At 48.3% G+C, this 20,694-nt stretch overlaps 1 protein-coding gene across 1 annotated transcript in view; it reads right to left on the bottom strand.

Moving 5' to 3' along the window:
• The window catches only part of DNAH5 (dynein axonemal heavy chain 5), a 318,634-nt gene that overhangs the window by 153,013 nt on the left and 144,927 nt on the right, over nucleotides 1–20,694 (bottom strand). The window contains exons 24-29 of the mRNA XM_074985958.1: nucleotides 12,716–12,951; nucleotides 10,814–11,032; nucleotides 9,502–9,564; nucleotides 8,885–9,123; nucleotides 6,652–6,892; nucleotides 5,696–5,895 (exon numbers count right to left, since the gene is read on the bottom strand). Of these exons, the coding sequence (XP_074842059.1) occupies nucleotides 5,696–5,895; nucleotides 6,652–6,892; nucleotides 8,885–9,123; nucleotides 9,502–9,564; nucleotides 10,814–11,032; nucleotides 12,716–12,951 (1,198 nt within the window). The remainder of the gene's footprint in view (nucleotides 1–5,695; nucleotides 5,896–6,651; nucleotides 6,893–8,884; nucleotides 9,124–9,501; nucleotides 9,565–10,813; nucleotides 11,033–12,715; nucleotides 12,952–20,694) is intronic.

The following is a 20,694-nucleotide window of genomic DNA, read 5'->3' as shown; positions in this document are numbered from 1 at the left end:
AAGAATACGGTGCTTCTTTTGGAAGTGCTCTTCCAGTCCGGATCAGGAAGAGTGCCTTCTTTCGAAACAATTTTTTGAAAGAAAACATGAATAGACTCTCAGCAGGCAGCTCTTTCCAAAGAGGAGTCCTCCCTGGTGCCACCCAGCTGGCGCATAGAGACACCCTGGCCAGAGGTATCAGAGATCTATGCTCCCCACCTCCGGCCGCATTTAAAGATGCAGGAACCCAGAAACCCCATGGCAGAAAGCTGAGAGCATGCTGGCAGCAAAGGCATGAGCCTTCTACTGCACGCCCTCGCAGCTATGTATGGAGCTGACAGACCAACCCCTGAACCTAATGGTGAGCAGCCAGCAGTCCCATAACCCCAATGGACCCACTAGTGAGCTGGCCAAGGACTCAAAGGACCCCACCCAAGCAACCCAGAAGAGGGCCCTGTCCTGGACAGACCCCAAGCTGCAGGACCTTCTTGGGCTCTGGTGAGACAAGGAGGTCCTATGAGAGACCACAGGCAAGCAGGAGAATGCCCCTGCCTTTGCCTGGCTGGCCATTGGCTTGGCCACCTGGGGATACCACCCCTACTCACAACCAGGAGCACGTCAGGTCGAAGGTGAAGGAGATGCAGTAGGCCGACATCCGGGCCAGGAGCAGACCAGCCACTCGGGCAGGATCTACCAGCTGCCCCTACTTCCAGAAGCTTAAAAGCCTCCTTGGGGCCAAGGACACTGCCCAACCCCTCATAGTGCTGGACTTCATGGCAGCAGAGCCAGAGCCCAAGCCAGAGACAGAGGCAGAGCCTGGACCCTTGACCCAAACCACCCGCCCGGAGTCAGAGCTGGAGCGGGAACAGACCTAGGAGGTGGAGCAGGGCTCCAGCAACAGGGTGCTGGTCATCACCATCCCCTGCTCAGGTCCATCAAGCCAGGTACCCTTGAGCAGGGCCTCCCCAGACCTCCCCAAGGGACTGTCTGCTACGTACACAGTGTGTCCCAAACCCCAGGGCATGGGGAGGTGGCACCCACCTCCACCACAGCTGGAAATGGGCCAGACACACGACTACTGGCCCACTGGGGCACACCCCAGACAGCTGTACCTCCCAAACTGTAGAAACGGCCACTGGTGGCACTCAGCACTCACTCCCGTGGACAGCACCATAAGCTGCACATCCGGGGGGGCCCAGGCCCACCCCCACCCCCACTCATGCAGAGACCCCTCAGTGCCCAGCATCCCCCAGGGCTGCTGGGCCATCAAATAGGGGGCAGAGGGAGGGCTGCCTACAGGGGGTGGGGCGTATGGCCCTTGAGGCTGGGCTACGGGACTGATGCCCCATCTCCCTCTCCCCTTCCGTCCTCACAGCTGTGACATCTGAGTCGCATCCAAGAGTTGGGGAGTTTACCAGCAGCTGCGGAGAGGGCCAGGCCACCCCCACCACCAGTGCTCAGGCAGGTCAGCAGCCGGAGACCACGTTGTCACGGATGGGACAAAGGCAACGCCACCTACACAGCCGCCCTCAGCCAGCAAAATGCCATCCTATAGGACTGGCTGGTGCTGGAGTGGGCCAATGTGGCCTAGGGGCAGGAGGCCTGGGCCGAGGCAGCAGTGGCACTGCACACCCTCACCCAGGCCATTCCTGGCCCAGCCTCCCACACCTGCCACTGCTACTCCCACCACACCCCCTGGCTACCCCTGCCCTTGCTTCCCTGCTCCTACCCGACCTCCCCACATTTGGACACTGGCTTGCGGCCACAGTGAGCTTCGCTGAGCCAGCCCTACCATATCCGTGTCCCTCCTGCAGCACAAGACCACTGCTCCCCCCGCACACCTCTACCTCCCCGTGGTCCTGGCCCCACCCCAGACCTGGCATGGACCCCAGCCCTGGGGCAGTAGGGACTCCTATGGCCAAAGTGGCTCATGGCCCTCCACCCCCTCCAAGGACTGAGGTTTCCCCACCCCTATCCCATATCCCCTCTCCAAGTTTAGATGCCCTTGCCCTCTATCCCATGCCTTCACCAATGTACATAGTTACCCCTGTTCAACCATATACAGTTAGCTGCATGGTTCTCTCTGCCCATAAGGTTTAAACATTAAAGTAAAGACTTTAACAATCTCTGGATGGCGGTCGGTTTCAAGCGGAGTACCCTAAGACTCGGTTCTGGGGCGATGTTGTTCAACATCTTAATTAAAGACCTGGAGGAGGGACTGGATTGCACTCTCAGCAAGTTTGCGGACAACACTAAGCTAGGGTGAGAGCCAGATATGTTGGAGGGTAGAGATAGGATCCAGAGTGACCTGGATAAATCGGAGGATTGGGCCAAAATAAATCTGATGCGGTTCAACAAAGAGAAGTGTAGGGTTCTGCACTTGGGACGGAAGAATCCCAAGCATTGTTATAGGCTGGGGACCAACTGGCTAAGCAGCAGTACAGCAGAAAGGGATCTAGGGGTTATGGTGGACGAAAGGCTGGATATGAATAAGCAGTGTGCCCTTGTAGCCAAGAAGGCTACCAGCATATTAGAGTGCATTAGGAGGAGCATTGTGAGCAGATCTAGAAAAGGGGTTATTCCCCTCTATTCAGCACTCGTGAGGCTACATCTGGAATACCGAGTCCAGTTTTGGGCCACCTAGTACAAAAAGGATGTGGATGTGCTGGAGCAGGTTCAGCAGAGGGCAACAAAAATGATTAAGGGGCTGGAGCACATGACTTATGAGAAGAGGCTTAGGGATTTGGCCTTATTTAGTTTATAGAGAAGAAGAGTGAGGGGTGATTTAATTGAAGCCTTCAGCTTCCTGAAGGAGAGCTCTAAAGAGGATGGAGACAAATTGTTCTCAGTGGTAACAGATAGCAGAACAAGGAGCAATGGTCTGAAGTTACAGAATGAGAGGAGTAGGCTGGATATCAGGAAGCACTACTTCACCAGGAGGGTGGTGAAGCCCTGGAACATGTTGTCTAGAGAGGTGGTGAATTCTCCATCCCTGGAGGTTTTTAAGTCCTAGCTTGACAAGGTCCTGGCTGGGATGACTTAGATGGGGTTGATCCTGCTTGAAGCAGGGGGCAAGACAAGATGACTTCCTGAGGTCCCTTCCAGCCCTATGATTCTATATAACTTTATTTTTTCACAATCCACATGTTCCTTGTGAATGGTGGGGGAGCGGTGAGTGGTGGATGTGCATGGGGAGTTATGGTGAAGGAGTGACTGGGGGAGGATGCTAAAGCCTCTCAGAGGGTCTCCTTGATTGTCATCCTGTTCCTGTGCAGCTGGCAAAAAGGGGCCTTTGCATCCCCCCACCCCCAGTGAAGACCTCAACCATTTCTCTCCATCATGTTGTGGAGAGCACAGCATGCCCCCACAACAGCAGGCACGTTGTGCAGGCCAAGCTCCCATGTGTGTCAGGAGGCACCTAAACTGGCCCTTCAGGCACCCAAATGCACACTTCAGGGTTCAGCTGTGTGTTAAAAAATCCTGTGTTTTGTCCAGGTGGCCGGGGTAGGGTTACATGAACCAGGGCTTCAGGGGGTAGGTGGCGTTGGCCACCATGTACAGGGGCATGGTGACATCCCTGAATGGGAGCTTCTGTGGGGAGGACATAGGTTTCGTCCTTCATTCTCCAGCTGAGCCATGAGTTCTCCATCTGTAGCCAGACAGAGTCCCCCCTTTTTGCTCTTCTCCATCTTGTCTGTCCTAGGTTCTTCAGAGCACCACAGGGTTAAAAGAAACAGCTCAGCCCTGGAATGCCCGAGAGCACAGATGTGCTTATCTCAGGCACAGTCTTTTCATGCTCCGGAGCAAAATTGCAACATAACGACCCTAAATGGGCCAAAAGCAGAAATGAAGAGACAAATGGCCTAACAGACAGCCGGGGCCTCAGGCTGCCCTTGGTTAGTACCATCAGTTGATCCGCCCACACAAATGGCCCAGATGAGGAAACCTCCAGCCCATAAAGAAAGAATGCCCTAAAATTATCTCCACCTCACAGGTGCGAACTAGATCCTTGAACTCCCTGTGAGAACTAATGTCACGAGACGATCTAATTCAATTGGCATCTTTTGAGATAAGAAAGAGCGTACGTGACCCAATGGGTATAAAGTAGGGCCTGGCAGTCCCCTCTAACTGAGCTTCAATTACCTGTACCTGCTGGTCAGGAGGGTCTTTGCCTCCCAAGGTCCCAGAGAACACCCTTTCCTTGTATTGTTTCATCCCGAGGGACTGCGTGAAAACGCTGGTCACACCACTTTGGGTAATGCAGGGGTGAGAATAAGACCTGTTAAGTGTATTGCTTTTGCTTTTGTGCACATTCAATAATAGATCTATGAATTGTTATATGTTAGCTATTGGTAACTAAAGAAGGGAAGTACAAACCTTGTAATCTTGTAACCATAAGAGTTAAGTTCCTTAGTCAACAAATAAATAACTGGTTAAGTTTTTAACCTGACTCTTCCTGTTACTGTGCAAACCAAACACAAACAAAGAACTCAGCTGCTTTTCAGCTGTTTTAGCCCGGTCACTAGTAAGGCGTACTGAGAGCTGAGCACTGAGTCGTGCTGCCTCCAAGGAGCAGACTCTTGGGGCACCCATCAGCCTCCCTGGCTGCCCGCTGCGAAGGGACTTTGTCCTAGCAGTTAAAGACTCAGGTGTTAAAACCTTGGGGCATCCGTCAGCCACCCCTGGCTGCCTGCTGCGAAGGGACTGTCTGTCCTAGCAGTTAAAGACTCAGATGAAGTGAGGGCACACATGGTATCTCACCCCAACCATCGGCTAACACCATCCCTAGAGGATTTTAAGTCCTGACTTGACATAGTCATGACTGGGATGATTTAGTTGGGCTTGATCCTGCTTTAGGCAGGGGGCTGGACCAGATGACCTCCTGAGGTCCCTTCCAGCCCTAGAATTCTATGATTCTATGATTTTAGACTGGGCATCTGGCCCCTCCAACATGGTCTGCTGTGCTGTCTGTGGCAAGGCGTGTACAGGAAGGGGGTGTTGAGGAGGGGCCCTTTAAGGGAGCAGCTGGCTGAGGCTCCCAGAAGGCCCTGGCAGCCATGCAACCCCAGCCGTGGCGTTTCCTGCTCTGTGCCTTTAAAAGAGCAGCTGGAGCTGTGTGCCTGAGCTCTTTCACAAGGGTGGATTAATCTTTTGAAAGAGTGGATCAAAATATCAATCCGCTTTTTGTGGGTGGGAGTGCTCTTTTGAAAGACAATCTTCCAGAGGATATTTCTGGAAGATATTTCAGAAGAGTGCTGTAACATAGATATAGCCTGAGTGTGCAAAACTTCACACTGATTAGCTGTTTCCTGTGAACAGGACAAATGCTTACATATGAGAAGATAATGAAAGGATATATGAACTTCAGTGAATGCAATTAGGTCTCCAGAAGGAGAGGGATGTACACACACACGTGAAAAAAATTGTTCAACCTTTAGTTCCAATCCTGTACCATGGGTATATGTTTATATCTATATGGAGTCCTGCTGAGATCAACAAGCCTTTGCAAGGGTAAAACTGACCACCTGCCTCAAGCAGTTTTCAGGATGGGGCCTTCATTTGTACTAGAAGGGAAATGTTTAGCACTAACATACTAGTAGTCTTTCTGTATTTATTTTCTAATGTTTCCTCTTACGTAAGAATGGGCTGCATTGCCTAACCAGCCAAATTGTTTTGCTAACGATGAATTTCCCCGTTCACAAAAACACACCATTACCTGTTGCTCAAGAGAGAGCCCAGAACCATCAAGCTATCCTCCATGCTAGCAATTGTTTCTGAAGTACTGTCTCCTCTCAAGAGCAGCTCACCACGAGTTCTAAAGTTAGCAAAGGTGAAAGTTTTGTTGTCCCATTCAGCAATCACTTGTTTCAGCTTCTGTTCAATGTCTCTCTCCTTTACTGCACTGATGCAAATATCCTAGTAAATAAACAGCCAGTTAATATGAGTAGCTCTTTTAGCTCAGCCTCAAGCATCTCCGTTCCACTACCCTCTCTTACCAGGAGTATAAGCTAAGCTTGACAGCTAAACATAAACTGGTAAGTGTAAAGAATGCAGATATACTTTACACGTGCAAAAACAATGGCAGCATCTTTACCCATATTCACCTTAAAATTAATACACCTGAAAAAATGCAACTTTGATATTGCAATGCATGTACAGATGAGTTAAATGAGACAGAAGAGAGCTGTTCTGCTCATCCCCAGCAGCCAGACCAGCTGTTTAACTCCAGTGTAAGGATACGAAAGGCTGCATGGCTACATAAATCTACCAACTTACAGTTTCTCAAGATCATCTTTCACCATTGTATACACGAGTAGTAGGGATTGGATGGCCAGCTCAGTAATGTTCTTTCAAAAGCTTCATTACTGCAAAGCAAGTAATCTGTACAAATTTTAACTCCTTTGCTGGGACCCACTGCAATCTTTAAGTCTCTGCATGACTGACGTATTAACCCTGTATTAATGCTTCATTACTCCATAAATGAAATTCAAGGGAAACCGGAGTGAGGTGAGCATCTGGAAAGAATACCTTAGTGCAGTTTTGAGGACATGAGAGTTGCTGACAGGTTTATAGATTACTTCTATTTAACTACTATGAAAAATGCCACACTAAGGTCATTAGAAGGCCTTTAAAAGTATTAAATGGTCATTTCTGTGTCATTCTAACAAATACCTCTATTTCCTCTTTATATTTCAGCAGAGGTGCTTCCATGATGTTCCTCAATTTGAAGGTCTCACTTTCCACCTCAAAACTATGTTCAGTGAGGTCCATAATCCTCTTCCAGTGCCGAGCCATCATGGCCTTATTTGACATAAGCTCAAGCAAAGGGCAGCATTCACTGAACTCATCAATTGTCTTCGTTAGGTGCAAAAATGCCTGCCATTCCTTTAAAGCACGAGGAAGTTTGCGACACCTACATATATACAATCAGTTACATTTTTCAAACCATTTCAGATGTTTCTTTATGTTACTGAATTAGCTAAGGTAAAAGGGCAACAGCAATGGTACAACATATTTCTGACGTTAGAATTTAATTTAAGTTCAATGAATTTAGTAATTATACCTGTGTTTTAGGAGGATCTTTTTCCCCGTCAACCTATTTCGCTGACTGCAAGTCAGGGAAGAGTACGTACTTGTCTTAAGGAGTTCAGCTAAACAACCTTACTATGAACATTCTGACCATCTGGTACTCCACCTATGAGCCACTTCACTCAGTATGCCAGTAATATCTCTTCACCACAAACCACTATGGATTTCCTTTTAGAGTAATTTTTACATTCCCATGAACATTTGCCAAGTTTCAAAAATGGTAACGAGTTCAAATTTTCTCAAACATTCTCCTTTCCCATCTTTTGACCAATACTATGGGCTATGGTGTGCTTAGTAGCAGTATTCTTCCCAGATGTGCAGGATGATGAGGTCTGATTCTTGAATTTGCTCAATTCCCTGTTTAACAAAAGCTTCGGCTCTACATGTGTAAGTCAGCCCCTATTAGATAGGAAAAATGTTCGGTAACTCAGCTGCAACCCAGAGGCTACTGAAGGTGTGCTCTGTAATGGAAAATTAAGTTAAATTATTTCATTGTATTTCAGAAAAATGTAATTATTTTTAACTAGAGAAAAGTAATTATCAATTCTGAATTTATGTTCTAGAATCATAGAATGCTAGGACTGGAAGGGACCTTGAGAGGTCATCGAGTCCAGTCCCCTGCCCTCATGGCAGGACCAAGTACTGTCTAGACCATCCCTGATAGACATTTATCTAACCTGTTCTTAAATATCTCCAGAGATGGAGATTCCACAACTTCCCTAGGCAATTTATTCCATTGTTTGACCATCCTGCAGTTAGGAACTTTTTCCTAATGTCCAACCTAAACCTCCCTTGCTGCAGTTTAAGCCCATTGCTTCTTGTTCTATCCTCAGAGGCCAAGCAGCACAAGTGTTCTCCCTCCCCCTTACGACACCCTTTTAGATACTTGAAAACCACTATTATGTCTCCCTTTAATCTTCTTTTTTCCAAACTAAACAAGCCCAATTCTTTCAGCCTTTCTTCATAGGTCACGTTCTCTAGACCTTTTATCATTCTTGTCGCTGTTTTCTGGACCCTTTCCAATTTCTCCACATCTTTATTGAAATGCGGTGCCCAAAACAGGATGCAATACTCCAAATGAGGCCTAATCAGAGCAGAGTGGAGCAGAGCAGAAGATGACTTCTCGTGTCTTGTTCACAATACACCTGTTAATGCATCCCAGAATCATGTTTGATTTTTTCAGTAGCATCACACTGTTGACTCGTATTTAACTTGTGGTCCACTATAACCCCTAGATCCCTTTCTGCCATACTCCTTCCTAGACAGTCGCTTCCCATGCTGTATGTGTGAAACTGATTGTTCCTTCCTAAGTGGAGCACTTTGCATTTGTCTTTCTTAAACTTCATCCTGTTTACCTCAGACCATTTCTCCACTTTGTCCAGATCACTTTGAATTTTGACCCTAATCTCCAAAGCAGTTTCAGCCCCTCCCAGCATGGTATCACCTGCAAACTTTGTAAGCGTACTGTCCATGCCAATATCTAAATTGTTCATGAAGATATTGAACACAACTGGTCCCAGTACAGACCCCTGTGGAACCCCACTTGTTATACTTTTCCAGCAGGTAAAACCTTTCCAGCAGACACAAGGAAATTATCTGTTACTTAGGAAAAATTTCCAAGAAACAAAAATCCTTTAACTCTCAGTTGGTAAACTACTCCCTGTTTGGTGAAGACACTAAAAAAGAGAAGACTGAAATATTTCAACCAAATTTTAAGGAGTAAGAACATGTTTATGTACGTGTGGTGAGCAAAAAGCAATCCCGACCATTATTCATCAAGTGAAAACACATAAACAATCGGCACACACTTCCTCACCTGTTCTGAAACTCCAGAAGTTCATTGTTTATTTTTGCAATGCTAACTTCTGACCAGGGGATATCATAGTAGCCATTGACGGTGTCAATAACATTGTTGTACAGGCTGTAAAGCTTCTGTAGCAGAGTCAGCTGTTTCTTTATCTCAAGTATCTGAGGATACTGGGTAACAGGCAAACCAAAAAGCTCTTCCCCACCAGTGTAGGTAATATATTTTCGGTAGAGGCTGTCAAATCGATTCTAATAAAAATACATAGATTCAAGTGATAGCATTGTGCTCAGAGCTGTACAAGAGAAAAACAGAGGCCCTGCTCTTGGAGTAACTATCATCAATTAAGCTGCATCAGGACACCTGCACTTAGTAATTATGGCTTACTATACAAATTCTCTATGTAAGATGAACATTACCTATTTCTGGCTATTCTTTATTCCTTGCTAGCTAATGTAGAAAAAATTTCAACTTCAGTTCCAGTTTGCAAAATTAAGTAGGCTATGACCACTGCATGAAGCTACATAGCTTTGTAGAATTCACTTAACTAGTCTGCTAAAGTATAACTGGGTGAAATGTTTTGCCACTTAAATAACATTTTATTAAGTCTTTGAACTTGGAATGAATACCTGGAACATAGTAAGCCTGTCACTGGCTTCCTGAGGTTCAAGGCCAACTGCCATTGGTCCATTCTGAAAGAAGAAAGTTAAAGCTGCAGTTCACCAATTTTAAAAATAAAGCACTTTGCACATATGGGCTACGTCTACACGTGAAGCCTACATCGAAATAGGCTATTTCAATGAGTAACGTCTACACGTCCTCCAGGGCTGGCAACGTCGATGTTCAACTTCGACGTTGCGTGGCACCACATCGAAATAGGCGCTGCGAGGGAACATCTACATGCCAAAGTAGCACACATCGAAATAAGGGTGCCAGGCACAGCTGCAGACAGGGTCACAGGGCGGACTCAACAGCAAGCCGCTCCCTTAAAGGGCCCCTCCCAGACACAGTTGCACTAAACAACACAAGATCCACAGAGCCGACAACTGGTTGCAGACCCTGTGCCTGCAGCATGGATCCCCAGCTGCCGCAGCAGCAGCCAGAAGCCCTGGGCTAAGAGCTGCTGCCCACGGTGACCATAGAGCCCCGCAGGGGCTCGAGAGAGAGCGTCTCTCAACCCCTCAGCTGATGGTCACCATGGCGGACCCCGCTATTTCGAAGTTGCGGGACGCGCAACGACTACACGGTCCCTACTTCGATGTTGAACGTTGAAGTAGGGCGCTATTCCTATCCCCTCATGGGGTTAGCGACTTCGACGTCTCGCCGCCTAACGTCGAAGTTAACTTCGAAATAGCTCCTGGCGCGTGTAGCCATGACGGGCGCTATTTCGAAGTTAGTGCCGCTACTTCGAAGTAGCGTGCATGTGTAGACACGGCTATGGTTTCAATGTAATTTTTTGCACTGAGTTGTGCTACCCTGACATTAGTAAAGGTAACAGAAGGAGATTCAAGTACTTAATGAATTGGGAAGTACCTTTACACATCCACTATTCCCTTTTAAGGATAAGAGAACAAACATTAGTGAACCAGTTTACTGGAGACTGACTCTGCTGGTCTTCTTTGCAACAGTGAAACTGGGAGGGTAGAAGCTTCCTCCCTCCTAAATGCCAGACAAACCTTGTACTTTTTTGAGTGCAAGCACTATTCAGTAGACGAGACCTTGGTATTTAAAAGGCTTCCTAAACAATGAATTACCATCCCCATTTTCCCTCAGCTGAGCAATGACCTCTACCTCATCTACAGAAAACAAATTAACTGATTTCCATGCTCCATGATCACAGCCCTCTAGAATGAAGTTAAACACTCCAGTGTTTGCACTGATAACAGGGAGAACTTTCAAGTGTTCTTTTTGAGTTTCTTTGAACACGCTACAGATTAATACCTTATCATAATCCATATAGTACTGATGACAGTCTTCAGTGAATGTCTTCACAGTGCTAATTAGTTCTTCTCTGAAAGTGGGCTGCAAAGCTACCAGCTCATTCTGCACTTCATTTGCCTGGACCAGAAGCTTCTCCCAGATGTACCTCAGGGTGTCCACCTTCTCCATCTCTTCCTTTGCCACCAGCAGTTCATATTTGTTTAACATTGCATAGGATTCCTGTCAGAACAAGGTTGCAGCTATATCCTCAATGTACAGAACATGTTACATTCTACACAAATACAGACATAAATCCTCAACATTTTGAATGTGGGAGCCTGAAGACAGTGGCAGGATCGTCTTTCAGAGAAGCAGGAAGGCTATGCTAATATAGCTGTGTACAAACAACAAATTCAGGAATCCATGATCACATAGAAAGAAAAATTAGTTTTTCTTTCTCACAGAATTTGACTCCTTGGCTTTGATGGATTTTTGTTTGTGTTTCAACCTATTGCTCTAACATTCTATTCTGATTATAACAACAAGAGCTTATCAAATCTATAAAAAATCATTTTCATTTTACTAATAGTGAGAATTAAATTAAATCTTCAGAACTGACCCACTACAATGACCATGTTCAGCACTATTACCAAATAAAACGTGAAAGAGGAACATTTTACAATACAATAAGCAACACTCTTGAGCAGATCTTCTTCGCATATATGCTTAAACCTACTGTCAGACATTTACTACTAAGAGCAGTGGCACTAGCACAGTCAAGATTTACCAGAGCTTTTAAGGTGCATGAATTGACCATTTAGTATATTAGCTGCTTTATTATCTGCTGCCACAGATCATCCCCTCCCAAAACTACTGTGGTCCCTGAGCACTTGAATTGTCATATGTTCCATTGGTGCTTTGTTTTCATATGGTACATTGACAAAACCAGCTCAAGTAATCAGAAACCAATTTAGTGAATTTAATAGACTTCCATTCTAGAACTTAAGAGCTTTGGACAGCGCTGCCTATTCCAAACAATAAAGTGGGTTAAACAGGAACTGGAACTGTACTAATATGGACCCAGTAAAGAACTAAAAATCAACCTTTATATTAGCCTTCCTAAGGACGATGCTGAATAGGAGTAGACCTAGATACAAAGCTAGTCAAAACTAGTATGTGAATCAACAGGCTTGTCTATTATTTGATTCTGTAACTAATGCACAGGTACACCTCTGCTCTCCTGCTGTATATGCCCTTTGGTAGAGGGCAGGCTGCAGCACTGTGCTGATCGACCTGACACCATCACCTGCCTGTTATTTTGGCTACACCTTTTTCCTTTCCTGTCAGCTTGAAATGCCAATAGTTCAGCACCAAACGTCAGCCTGCTCTCTCCCATACTTGAAGCCGCCCAGTCACCTCTCCTGTCCTGCTCTAGCACCTAAACTGAAGCCCAGGTCTTTTTAAGATTATGTGCAATTGCCATTTCAGCCTGTATGGACTTGTTAAACCAGACTTCAGAGACATCTGGCTATTCATTTAACAGTCACCTCCTTTACTTTCTGTACACTTTGGCCTTTGCTGCAACCAAGGGCTACAGCCTTCTTGTCAAGTGCCTTAATAATTCTCATTTGAGAAGTTCACTTGCTCGAGTTGTTCCATTCCACTTACCTGAGCCTCTCTGGTGCTATGGAAGACTAATGCCTGCACGCCCATCTCTTGGCTCACTGAGTTTACACTTGCCCTAATGGGAGTTCTGGACATGCAGGACTTTCAGGACCGGACTAATTTTATTATTTAACTAATTAACTCATATTAGCAGTACGATACGTATTTTCTTATCACATTTTCAGAATTTACACTTCAACCGACAGTGTTGTTATATACACACTGGTAGTAAACACACACAGTTGCCCTTTTCATTACCTCAATAGGTCCCACTTGAAAGTCAATGGAGATTTGTTGCTCTCTGATGTCTTTTAATGCATCCATAACTATTCTGATGTCATCTAAATCATTAATTTGTCGATTCAGTTTCTTGCCAGTTTCCTCTACAAATGTGAAAATGTTTTCCATCTCTGTTCTGTATTTCTTGTTACAGTAACGACCTAACTCAATCATCCAAGCCTTGGTTTCTGCAGTCAGGGCGAACTTCAGATCAGCTAGAAAACAGAGAGCAAGTCATTTTAGCTAGTAACCCCGAAAGCAGATTTTATACATGAGCCTCTTGTTAAACTCTCAGTACTTTTACAAATACAGACATGGATTTTGTTTGCAGCTGACAGTTACATATGTGTTTGATTCTCTTGTTAGTTGGATTAAGAGGTTTGGCAAAATGGGAGCGTATATTTTGTGAGAATGATCACTTGAATTTCATCTGGAAATAATCTAATGGTTGAGAAACTGTTTTTGTCTCTCAGCCAAGCCTCTCAACTCCCGTGGTTGAAGCCTATATGACTATACAAGGCAGTTTATGTAAAGTCTTCAGGCACTGTGGAGTAGGCATACTCAAGAGCGGTAATGACTACACCTCTACAAGCATTTGGGCCCTCTTTGCACAAGTGCTATACCAATGTCCAAGCCCTCTGAAAGTGCACTCCCTCAGTTCTACAAGTCTGCCTAGGGCAAGGGCTGGAAACCAAAATAGCAAGGAGACCTGTTTTTTTTTTTTTCAAATTTTGTTAAAAACTCATCATTCAAGAGCCACACTGCACATGAACATGAGACAGTCCTGAATAAAAAAAATCAAACTGTACTTTTTGTAACCCTTATTTTAAGAACAGCTCACACACAATGATTTGTAGCATGATGCATGTATACTGCAGGATGTTCAAAAACCTTTTACTACTATATTTCCTCACACTTTACATGTGTGTGTTTCTACCACTATGTTCTTGACTTTCACTCCCTAACCTATTTTAAATGCCAATTTTACTTCACATTTAATTTCAGTTTTCTTGCTTAAAATGTGTGTTGCCCTTTACAGGAGGAATAGAGAAGTTACTCACCGTAGTAACAGTGGTTCTTCGAGATGTGTCCCCGTGGGTGCTCCACGTCAGGTGTCGGGCTCACCCCGGCGCCGCAGGTCGGATCTTCCAAGCAGTTTCTGCCGGACCGCGCATGCACCGGTGGGCGCCGCTCCCTTGCGCGCTCCTGGCCACGTGCGCGATCCGGTCCCCGCCAGTTCCTTGACCAACCGCCTCGGATGCTCCTGCAAAACACTAAACAGAGATCCGAAGCGGGGAGGATGGGCGGGTGGTGGAGCACCCACGGGGACACATCTCGAAGAACCACTGTTATTACGGTAAGTAACTTCTCTTTCTTCTTCGACTGTCCCCGTGGGTGCTCCACGTTAGGTGACTACCCAGCAGTAACCCAAAATAGGAGGTGGGTAATCGGATTATGTGCAGCTTGTCCCCGAGAGGACCGCTGTTGAGAGTTGGGTATCCTCTTGGAATACCCTGTGAAGGGCGTAGTGTTTGGCAAAGGTGTAATAGGATGACCAGGTTGCCACTCTGCAAATGTCTTTTAGCGCAACACCCTTGAAAAAGGCTGTTGATGCTGCCACTGCCCTAGTGGAGTGAGCCCTGGGCGTGGCCAGTAAAGGAGTCTTTTTGAGTTCGTAGCACATTTTTATGCAGGATACGATGTGCTTCGAGATTCTCTACGAAGACAGACCTTCTCCTTTCAATTTGGGAGCGAGAGAGACTAGGAGTCTATCCGTTTTCCGGAAGGACTTGGTCCTGTCTATATAGAAGGCTAGCACCCTCCTCACGTCCAGGAGGTGTAGGCGCACCTCTTTGTTAGAGTTATGAGGCTTTGGATAAAACGAGGGTAAAACAATAGGTTCGTTAATATGAAACTCAGAAGAAACTTTAGGAACAAAGGCTGGATGCAGCCGTATGGTTACCGCCTCCTTGGAAAATACTGTGCAAGGTGGCATTGCCATAACTGCCGCAAGCTCGCTCACCCTGCGAGCTGACGTGATTGCAAGAAGGAAGGTCGTCTTTATCGTAAGGAGGCGGAGGTAAACCGTGGCTAAAGGCTCGAATGGTGGTCCCGTTAGCGCACTAAGCACCAGATCCAAGTTCCATGAAGGTGGAAGCGGTTTCCGAGGGGGGTATAGGTTTACCAACCCTTTGAGGAACCTGGTAACCATGGGATGGGCGAACACCATGTGCCCTTCCTCTTCGTGTCTGAACGCCGAAATGGCGGCAAGGTGGACCTTTAACGAGGATAGTGAGAGTCCTCCTCTCTTGAGGTCCAGTAAATACTCTAATATTACAGGTATAGGCACCGAAAGGGGGGCTAACTGTTTGGTAGAACACCATGCCGTGAAGCGAGTCCACTTCTGCTTGTAGGTCTTCCTGGTGGAAGCCCTCCTGCTACTTTCTAGGACTTGTTGCACTTCCTCCGTACATGTGCTCTCTAGGGAGCTGAGCCATGGATTAACCACGCTGGTAGTCGCAGGCCTTGGGGGTGTGGATGCACTATGGACCCCTGGGCTTGCGTGAGCAGATCCGGCGCCACTGGGAGGGGCATCGGTGGACGGTCCAACATGCGCAGGAGTAGGGGGAACCATTGCTGTCGATCCCACATTGGGACTATCAGGATCATTCGGGCTCCTTCTCTCCTGGCTTTCTGCAAGACTTTGTGGATCAGCACTGTGGGAGGAAAAGCGTAAAGCAGGGGGCCCCTCCAGGGGATCGCGAATGCGCCCCCCAGGGACCCGCGTCCCAGTCCTGCCCTGGAGCAGTATTGTGGGCACTTCTTGTTGTGTTGAGTAGCAAACAGGTCTATCTGGGGAAAGCCCCATGCGTGAAAAATCGGTCGTAGCAGATCGGGACGGATCTGCCACTTGTGCATGAGTGCGAAACGCCTGCTCAGCTGGTCTGCCTTCACATTGTGAGCGCCTGGTAAGTACGAAGCTTTCAAGGTTATATTGTTGGCGATGCACCAGTTCCACAACCGGACTGCTTCCGCACCTAACGCACGGGACCGAGCTCCTCCTTGCCGATTTATATAAAACATGGTGGAGGTATTCTCTGTACTGATCCCGACTACTTTGCCTTGTATATGGTCTCGAAAATGTCTGCAGGCGTTGAACACCGCTCTGAGCTCCAGTATATTTATGTGCAGTGACTGTTCCGTGGAGGACCACAGTCCTTGCGTCACCTCTTCGCCCATGTGTGCTCCCCACCCTATGTGGGAGGCATCTGTAGTAAGAAAAACCGATACTTGCGGTTGGTGGAAGGGTACCCCTGTTAGCATGTTCTTGCGGTTTACCCACCATTGCAGGGATTTGCGCACCTCTGTCGTGGGCGACACCACCCTGTGAACGGTGTGTGCTGCCGGTTTGTATACGCTCGCCAGCCAGTGCTGCATGCTGCGCATGTGTAACCTGGCGTTCTGTACTACGAACGTTGCTGCTGCCATGTGGCCCAGCAGCTGTAAGCACGTCAGAACCGGCACCGTAGGGCTGAAGGTGATGACTTGCATGAGGGAGCCGATGGCCCGAAAGTGTGTCTCTGGTAGATACACTCTCGCTGTAATAGAATTTATGCGTGCCCCCTATGAACTCTATGTCCTGTGTGGGGTCTATCTTTGATTTTGCCAGATTGATAACCAGGCCGAGTGAAGAGAACGTGCCTGCTGTGACGCGTATCATGCATAGTACCTCCTCCTTCGAGGCCCCTTTGAGTAGGCAGTCGTCCAGATACGGGAATATAAATACCCCCCGTCTGTGCAGGTAGGCTGACACCACTGCCAAGGTCTTGGTGAAGACTCTGGGGGCCGAGGAGAGGCCTAACGGTAGGACCTTGTATTGAAAATGTTCTTTGCCTACCATGAACCGGAGGAATCATCGTTGAGCCGGATGGATAGTTACGTGAAAATACGTGTCTTCTAAGTCGAGGGCTGCGAACCAATTTCCATCGTCCAGTGCCGTAAGGATGGAGGCGATTGTGATCATCCAAAAGCATTGCTTGCGCAGGTACCGGTTGAGGCCTCAAAGATCTAAGATGGGCCTCCAGCCTCCTGTCTTTTTCTCCGTGAGGAAGTATCTGGAATAGAACCCTTTCCCTTGCAGTTGCTCCGGTACTCTTTCCACTGCCCCTATGAGCATAAGATGGTCTACCACCTGCTTGAGTCTCACTTCGTGGGAGGCATCCTGCAGGTGGGGCCTGGGTGGAGGTTGTGGCAGTGGGAGCGACTGGAAGGGGATCGCGTACCCCGTGGCTATGATCTCCAGCACCCATTTGTCTGTGGTGATCCTTTGCCACTGGTCGTAGAATGGTCGGAGGCGATGGTGGAATAACAGCTTCGGATGACATTGTGCGATGGTAGTGATGGCGCAGCCCTGGATCTGTGTGTCAAACTTGTGGCCTTTGGCCCTGCCCCGAGGACGCACGGCTCTGTTGGGAACGTACCCTGGGAGTTCTCTATTCTTGATGCTGTTGATGTCGCCCTTGCTCATAACCCCTGTGGTACTGGGGACGCTGTGGCTGATACTGGTACCGTCTTTGTTGAGGGTAGTACTTTTTCTTTCTGTATGGAGCGGTGTAGATCCCTAAGGTCCTAAGAGTGGCTCTTGAGTCCTTACTGGAATGAAGGACCGAGTCAGTTGATTCAGCAAACAGCTTCTGCGTGTCGAAGGGGAGACTGACGATCTTCACCTGCAGATCCCTCGGGATACCCGATGTTTGGAGCCAGGACTCCCTTTGCATTACCACTGCCGTAGCTGTTGAGCGAGCTGCTGTGTCCGCAACATCCAGGGTGATCTGAACTCCCGTCCTCGAGGCCGCGTAGCCTTCTTGCACGATAGCCTTGAGCACGGGCTTCTTGTCCTCTTGGAAGTGAGTCCATGAGGGAGGTTAACCTAGAGTAGTTGTCGAAATTGTGGTTCGCTAGATGGGCTGCGTAATTCGCCGTTCTCAACAGTAGGGTGGAGGTGGAATAGACCTTTCTGCCAAACACCTCTAGTTTCTTGGCATCTTTGTCCGTTCCCCCTGTTTTGAACTGAGACGTTTTTGATCTCTGTTGAGACGATTCTACCACCAGAGAATTTGGTTGCGGGTGGCTGAATAGGAACTCCATGCCCTTCGCCAGCACGAGGTATTTCTTGTCCGCTCTCTTGTGGACAGGGGGAATAGTCGCAGGGGTCTGCCATATCGTGGTGGCGGACTCCAAGATTGCTTCGTCAAGCGGTATGGCTATTTTAGAGGAGGCTGGAGGTCTCAGATTTTTAAGGAGCTTATGGTGCTTCTCTTGCACCTGTGCTGTCTGGATGCCTTGCGTGAAGGCCACCCTTTTAAACAGCTCTTGGAACTGTTTGAGATAGTCCGGAGGATGGACGTCCCCCGGGGCCGTAGCCTCATCCGGGGAGGACAGCGAGGAACTGCTAGGGTATGCCTCTCTGGACCCCTCCGGGTCCTGTTGACAGTGGTACATCCGCTCGCTAGAAGCTTGAGAGGGAAAATCCCGGGGTTCCAGAACCAACTCCCCCTGAGATATCTGAGTCTCTGTCCCCGTTCGCGATTGCCCTCGGGGATACGGAACCGTGTGTGGGGATCTGTCCCTGGTAGTATGCCTATGGTGTCTATGCCCCGCATGATAGGGGCGACCATGGCAACACGGGCACTGCTCCTGGGATGGTGACCTGGACCACTCCCTTGGTGCATACCCCCTACGTCTGGGGGAGCGAGATCCTCTGGAGACATGGGATGCTGGAGAGGCCGATTTGTGATAGTACTCAAGTGGCTCGAAGCCCAAGAAGGGCAAAGGTGGTCCAAGACATAGGGAGGCTGGCTGTAGAAATGGAGATGGGGGCTCCGGATAGGCTAGGGGTGACCCCTGCCTTCTCGTTGGGGTCCGCAGCACGAGCGGAGGGCTCAGAGAAAGCAGCTCTGCAGCCCTGTCTGGAGAGGGACTGCGGTGCCGTGTTTTCTGTGCTGCCTTTCCCCTCCCCTGTGGGGGTGGCTCCGCCCCCTGACGCATCGGGGATCTCGGCCCCGTAGTCTGCACCGCGCTGGGCACGCTCCTAAGCGGTGCCGCGCGGTTGGTGTCCCCCGGTGCCTGCAGGCCACGTGCCTGCGCACTCTGTGTCGCCGGTTCCCCGGGGGTCGGTGCCGTTGTTTGCGGAGCCGCCGGTTCCGGCACTTGCTTAGCCGCCGCCCTGCCCGCGGTGCGGGGTGGCTGTTTGATCATCGGAGGCTGAACCTCCGCCACGTGCGTGTCCGCGCCGCCGCCGATCAGCTGTAGCTGCGGCTGGGGGCTGTGCGCTCCACCCGTCCCGCTCGCTGTTGCTGCCAGCAGGGATCGGGTTGGGGAGATTTTCCTCCGTTTTTGCTCTGATGGGGTTAGGGACGCGGCTTTCCTTTTATGGGCCCCGGAGGGTCCCTCCTGCTGGGGCCGCTCCGGCACGTCTGGCTGGAGGGCCTTGTCAAACAGCAGCATTTTCAGCTGCATTTCCCTGTCCTTCCTTGCTCTGGGTGTTAACTTGGCGCAGAAGGAACATTTCTGAGTGACATGGGATTCCCCCAAGCACCTTATACACTGACTGTGCCCATCAGACACTGGCATCGCCTCGCGGCACGACTCACACTTCTTGAATCCTGAAGAGGACATTGTGGTGAGTCTTTGAGTTTTTAATAGGGTACTTAGCACCTTCTCTGTGCTTGTTCCCCTCTTGGATAAAGCCTGCCGCAGCAGGAGGTCTAATGGCCCTAGGCTCCTGGCCTCCGGTGCTCCGCTTGTTACTAGGATTGGAAGCTTTGAATTCCTTCCCTTTCTTTGTTTTTTTTTTTTTTTGTTGTTGAAAACAACAACCGACTAACTTAATCTAAGACTGAAGAAACTTTAAAACAATTAAAACGTTAAATACGCTAACTCTGGCCGTAGCCTGAGCGGATTCAGTCTGCAGCCGATGGCGGTTAAAGAGGAACTAGCGGGGACCGGATCGCGCATGTGGCAAGGAGCGCGCAAGGGAGCGGTGCGCACCGGCGCATGTGTGGTCTGGCAGAAACTGCTTGGAAGATCCAACCTGCGGCGCCGAGGCAAGCCCGACACCTGACGTGGAGCACCCACGGGGACACTCGAAGAAGAAGCTGCAAGTTTCCTTTTTCTTTTCAAAATGAAGACTTTATTATCAACATGTTCGAAACACAGATACATTATCCTATCCCACAATGGACTGTACATATTAAAGGGGGAGTTATCCAATGTTTTGAGATCACATATCATTTGCTATTTAGATATGAGTTGTTGGGCTTTTAGATGGTCACCATTTAGCAAAAATAATCAGGAGATTTCAATTACAGTGTCGGGAGCCACAAGGAAGTACTTCAAGAGCCTCATGCAGTTCTGGCATCACAGGTTGCAGGCCTCTGGCCTAGGGTGAGGGGTAAAGCTTGAACAGAACTCACCCCACCATCCTTTTTGGGTACATAAAACTCTGCATGGCTCAAGCACGGCTGCAACCAGGATGCAGCTGAATTGGAACTGATTCCTGTACTGGAGTGCTTTGGATGTACCCTGCACTCTTCCCCTGTTGTGAATTAGCACAGTGAGAGCCATAATTTTTCTTCTTTAATTAGTTTATAATTTACACAGTTTTATGGAGCTCACAGATAATAGCTGCAAAAACAAAACCGTGGGTCTTCAACACAAACGTGCAGAGTGTGGTCTTGCCCAGATGCAAGACCTGGCATACCAAAAAGTCTTCAAATCATAAGCTACAGACATTCATAAACAGATGCCTGCGGTACACCCTTCACATCAAATGGTAAGACTTGGTCACAAATGGGGAGTTTAGGATGAGAGCAGGACAAGAACCAATTGACAATGAAATCAAGAGAAGAAAGTGTGGATGGCTGGGCCACTCTCTCAGAAAACCATCATCCAACGTA

The sequence above is a fragment of the Carettochelys insculpta genome, chromosome 2 (assembly GCF_033958435.1).
Source record: "Carettochelys insculpta isolate YL-2023 chromosome 2, ASM3395843v1, whole genome shotgun sequence".
In the NCBI taxonomy this organism is placed as follows: domain Eukaryota; kingdom Metazoa; phylum Chordata; order Testudines; family Carettochelyidae; genus Carettochelys; species Carettochelys insculpta.
Note: the sequence above shows the minus strand (reverse complement) of the source record. Positions and strands in the feature narration are given on the sequence as shown.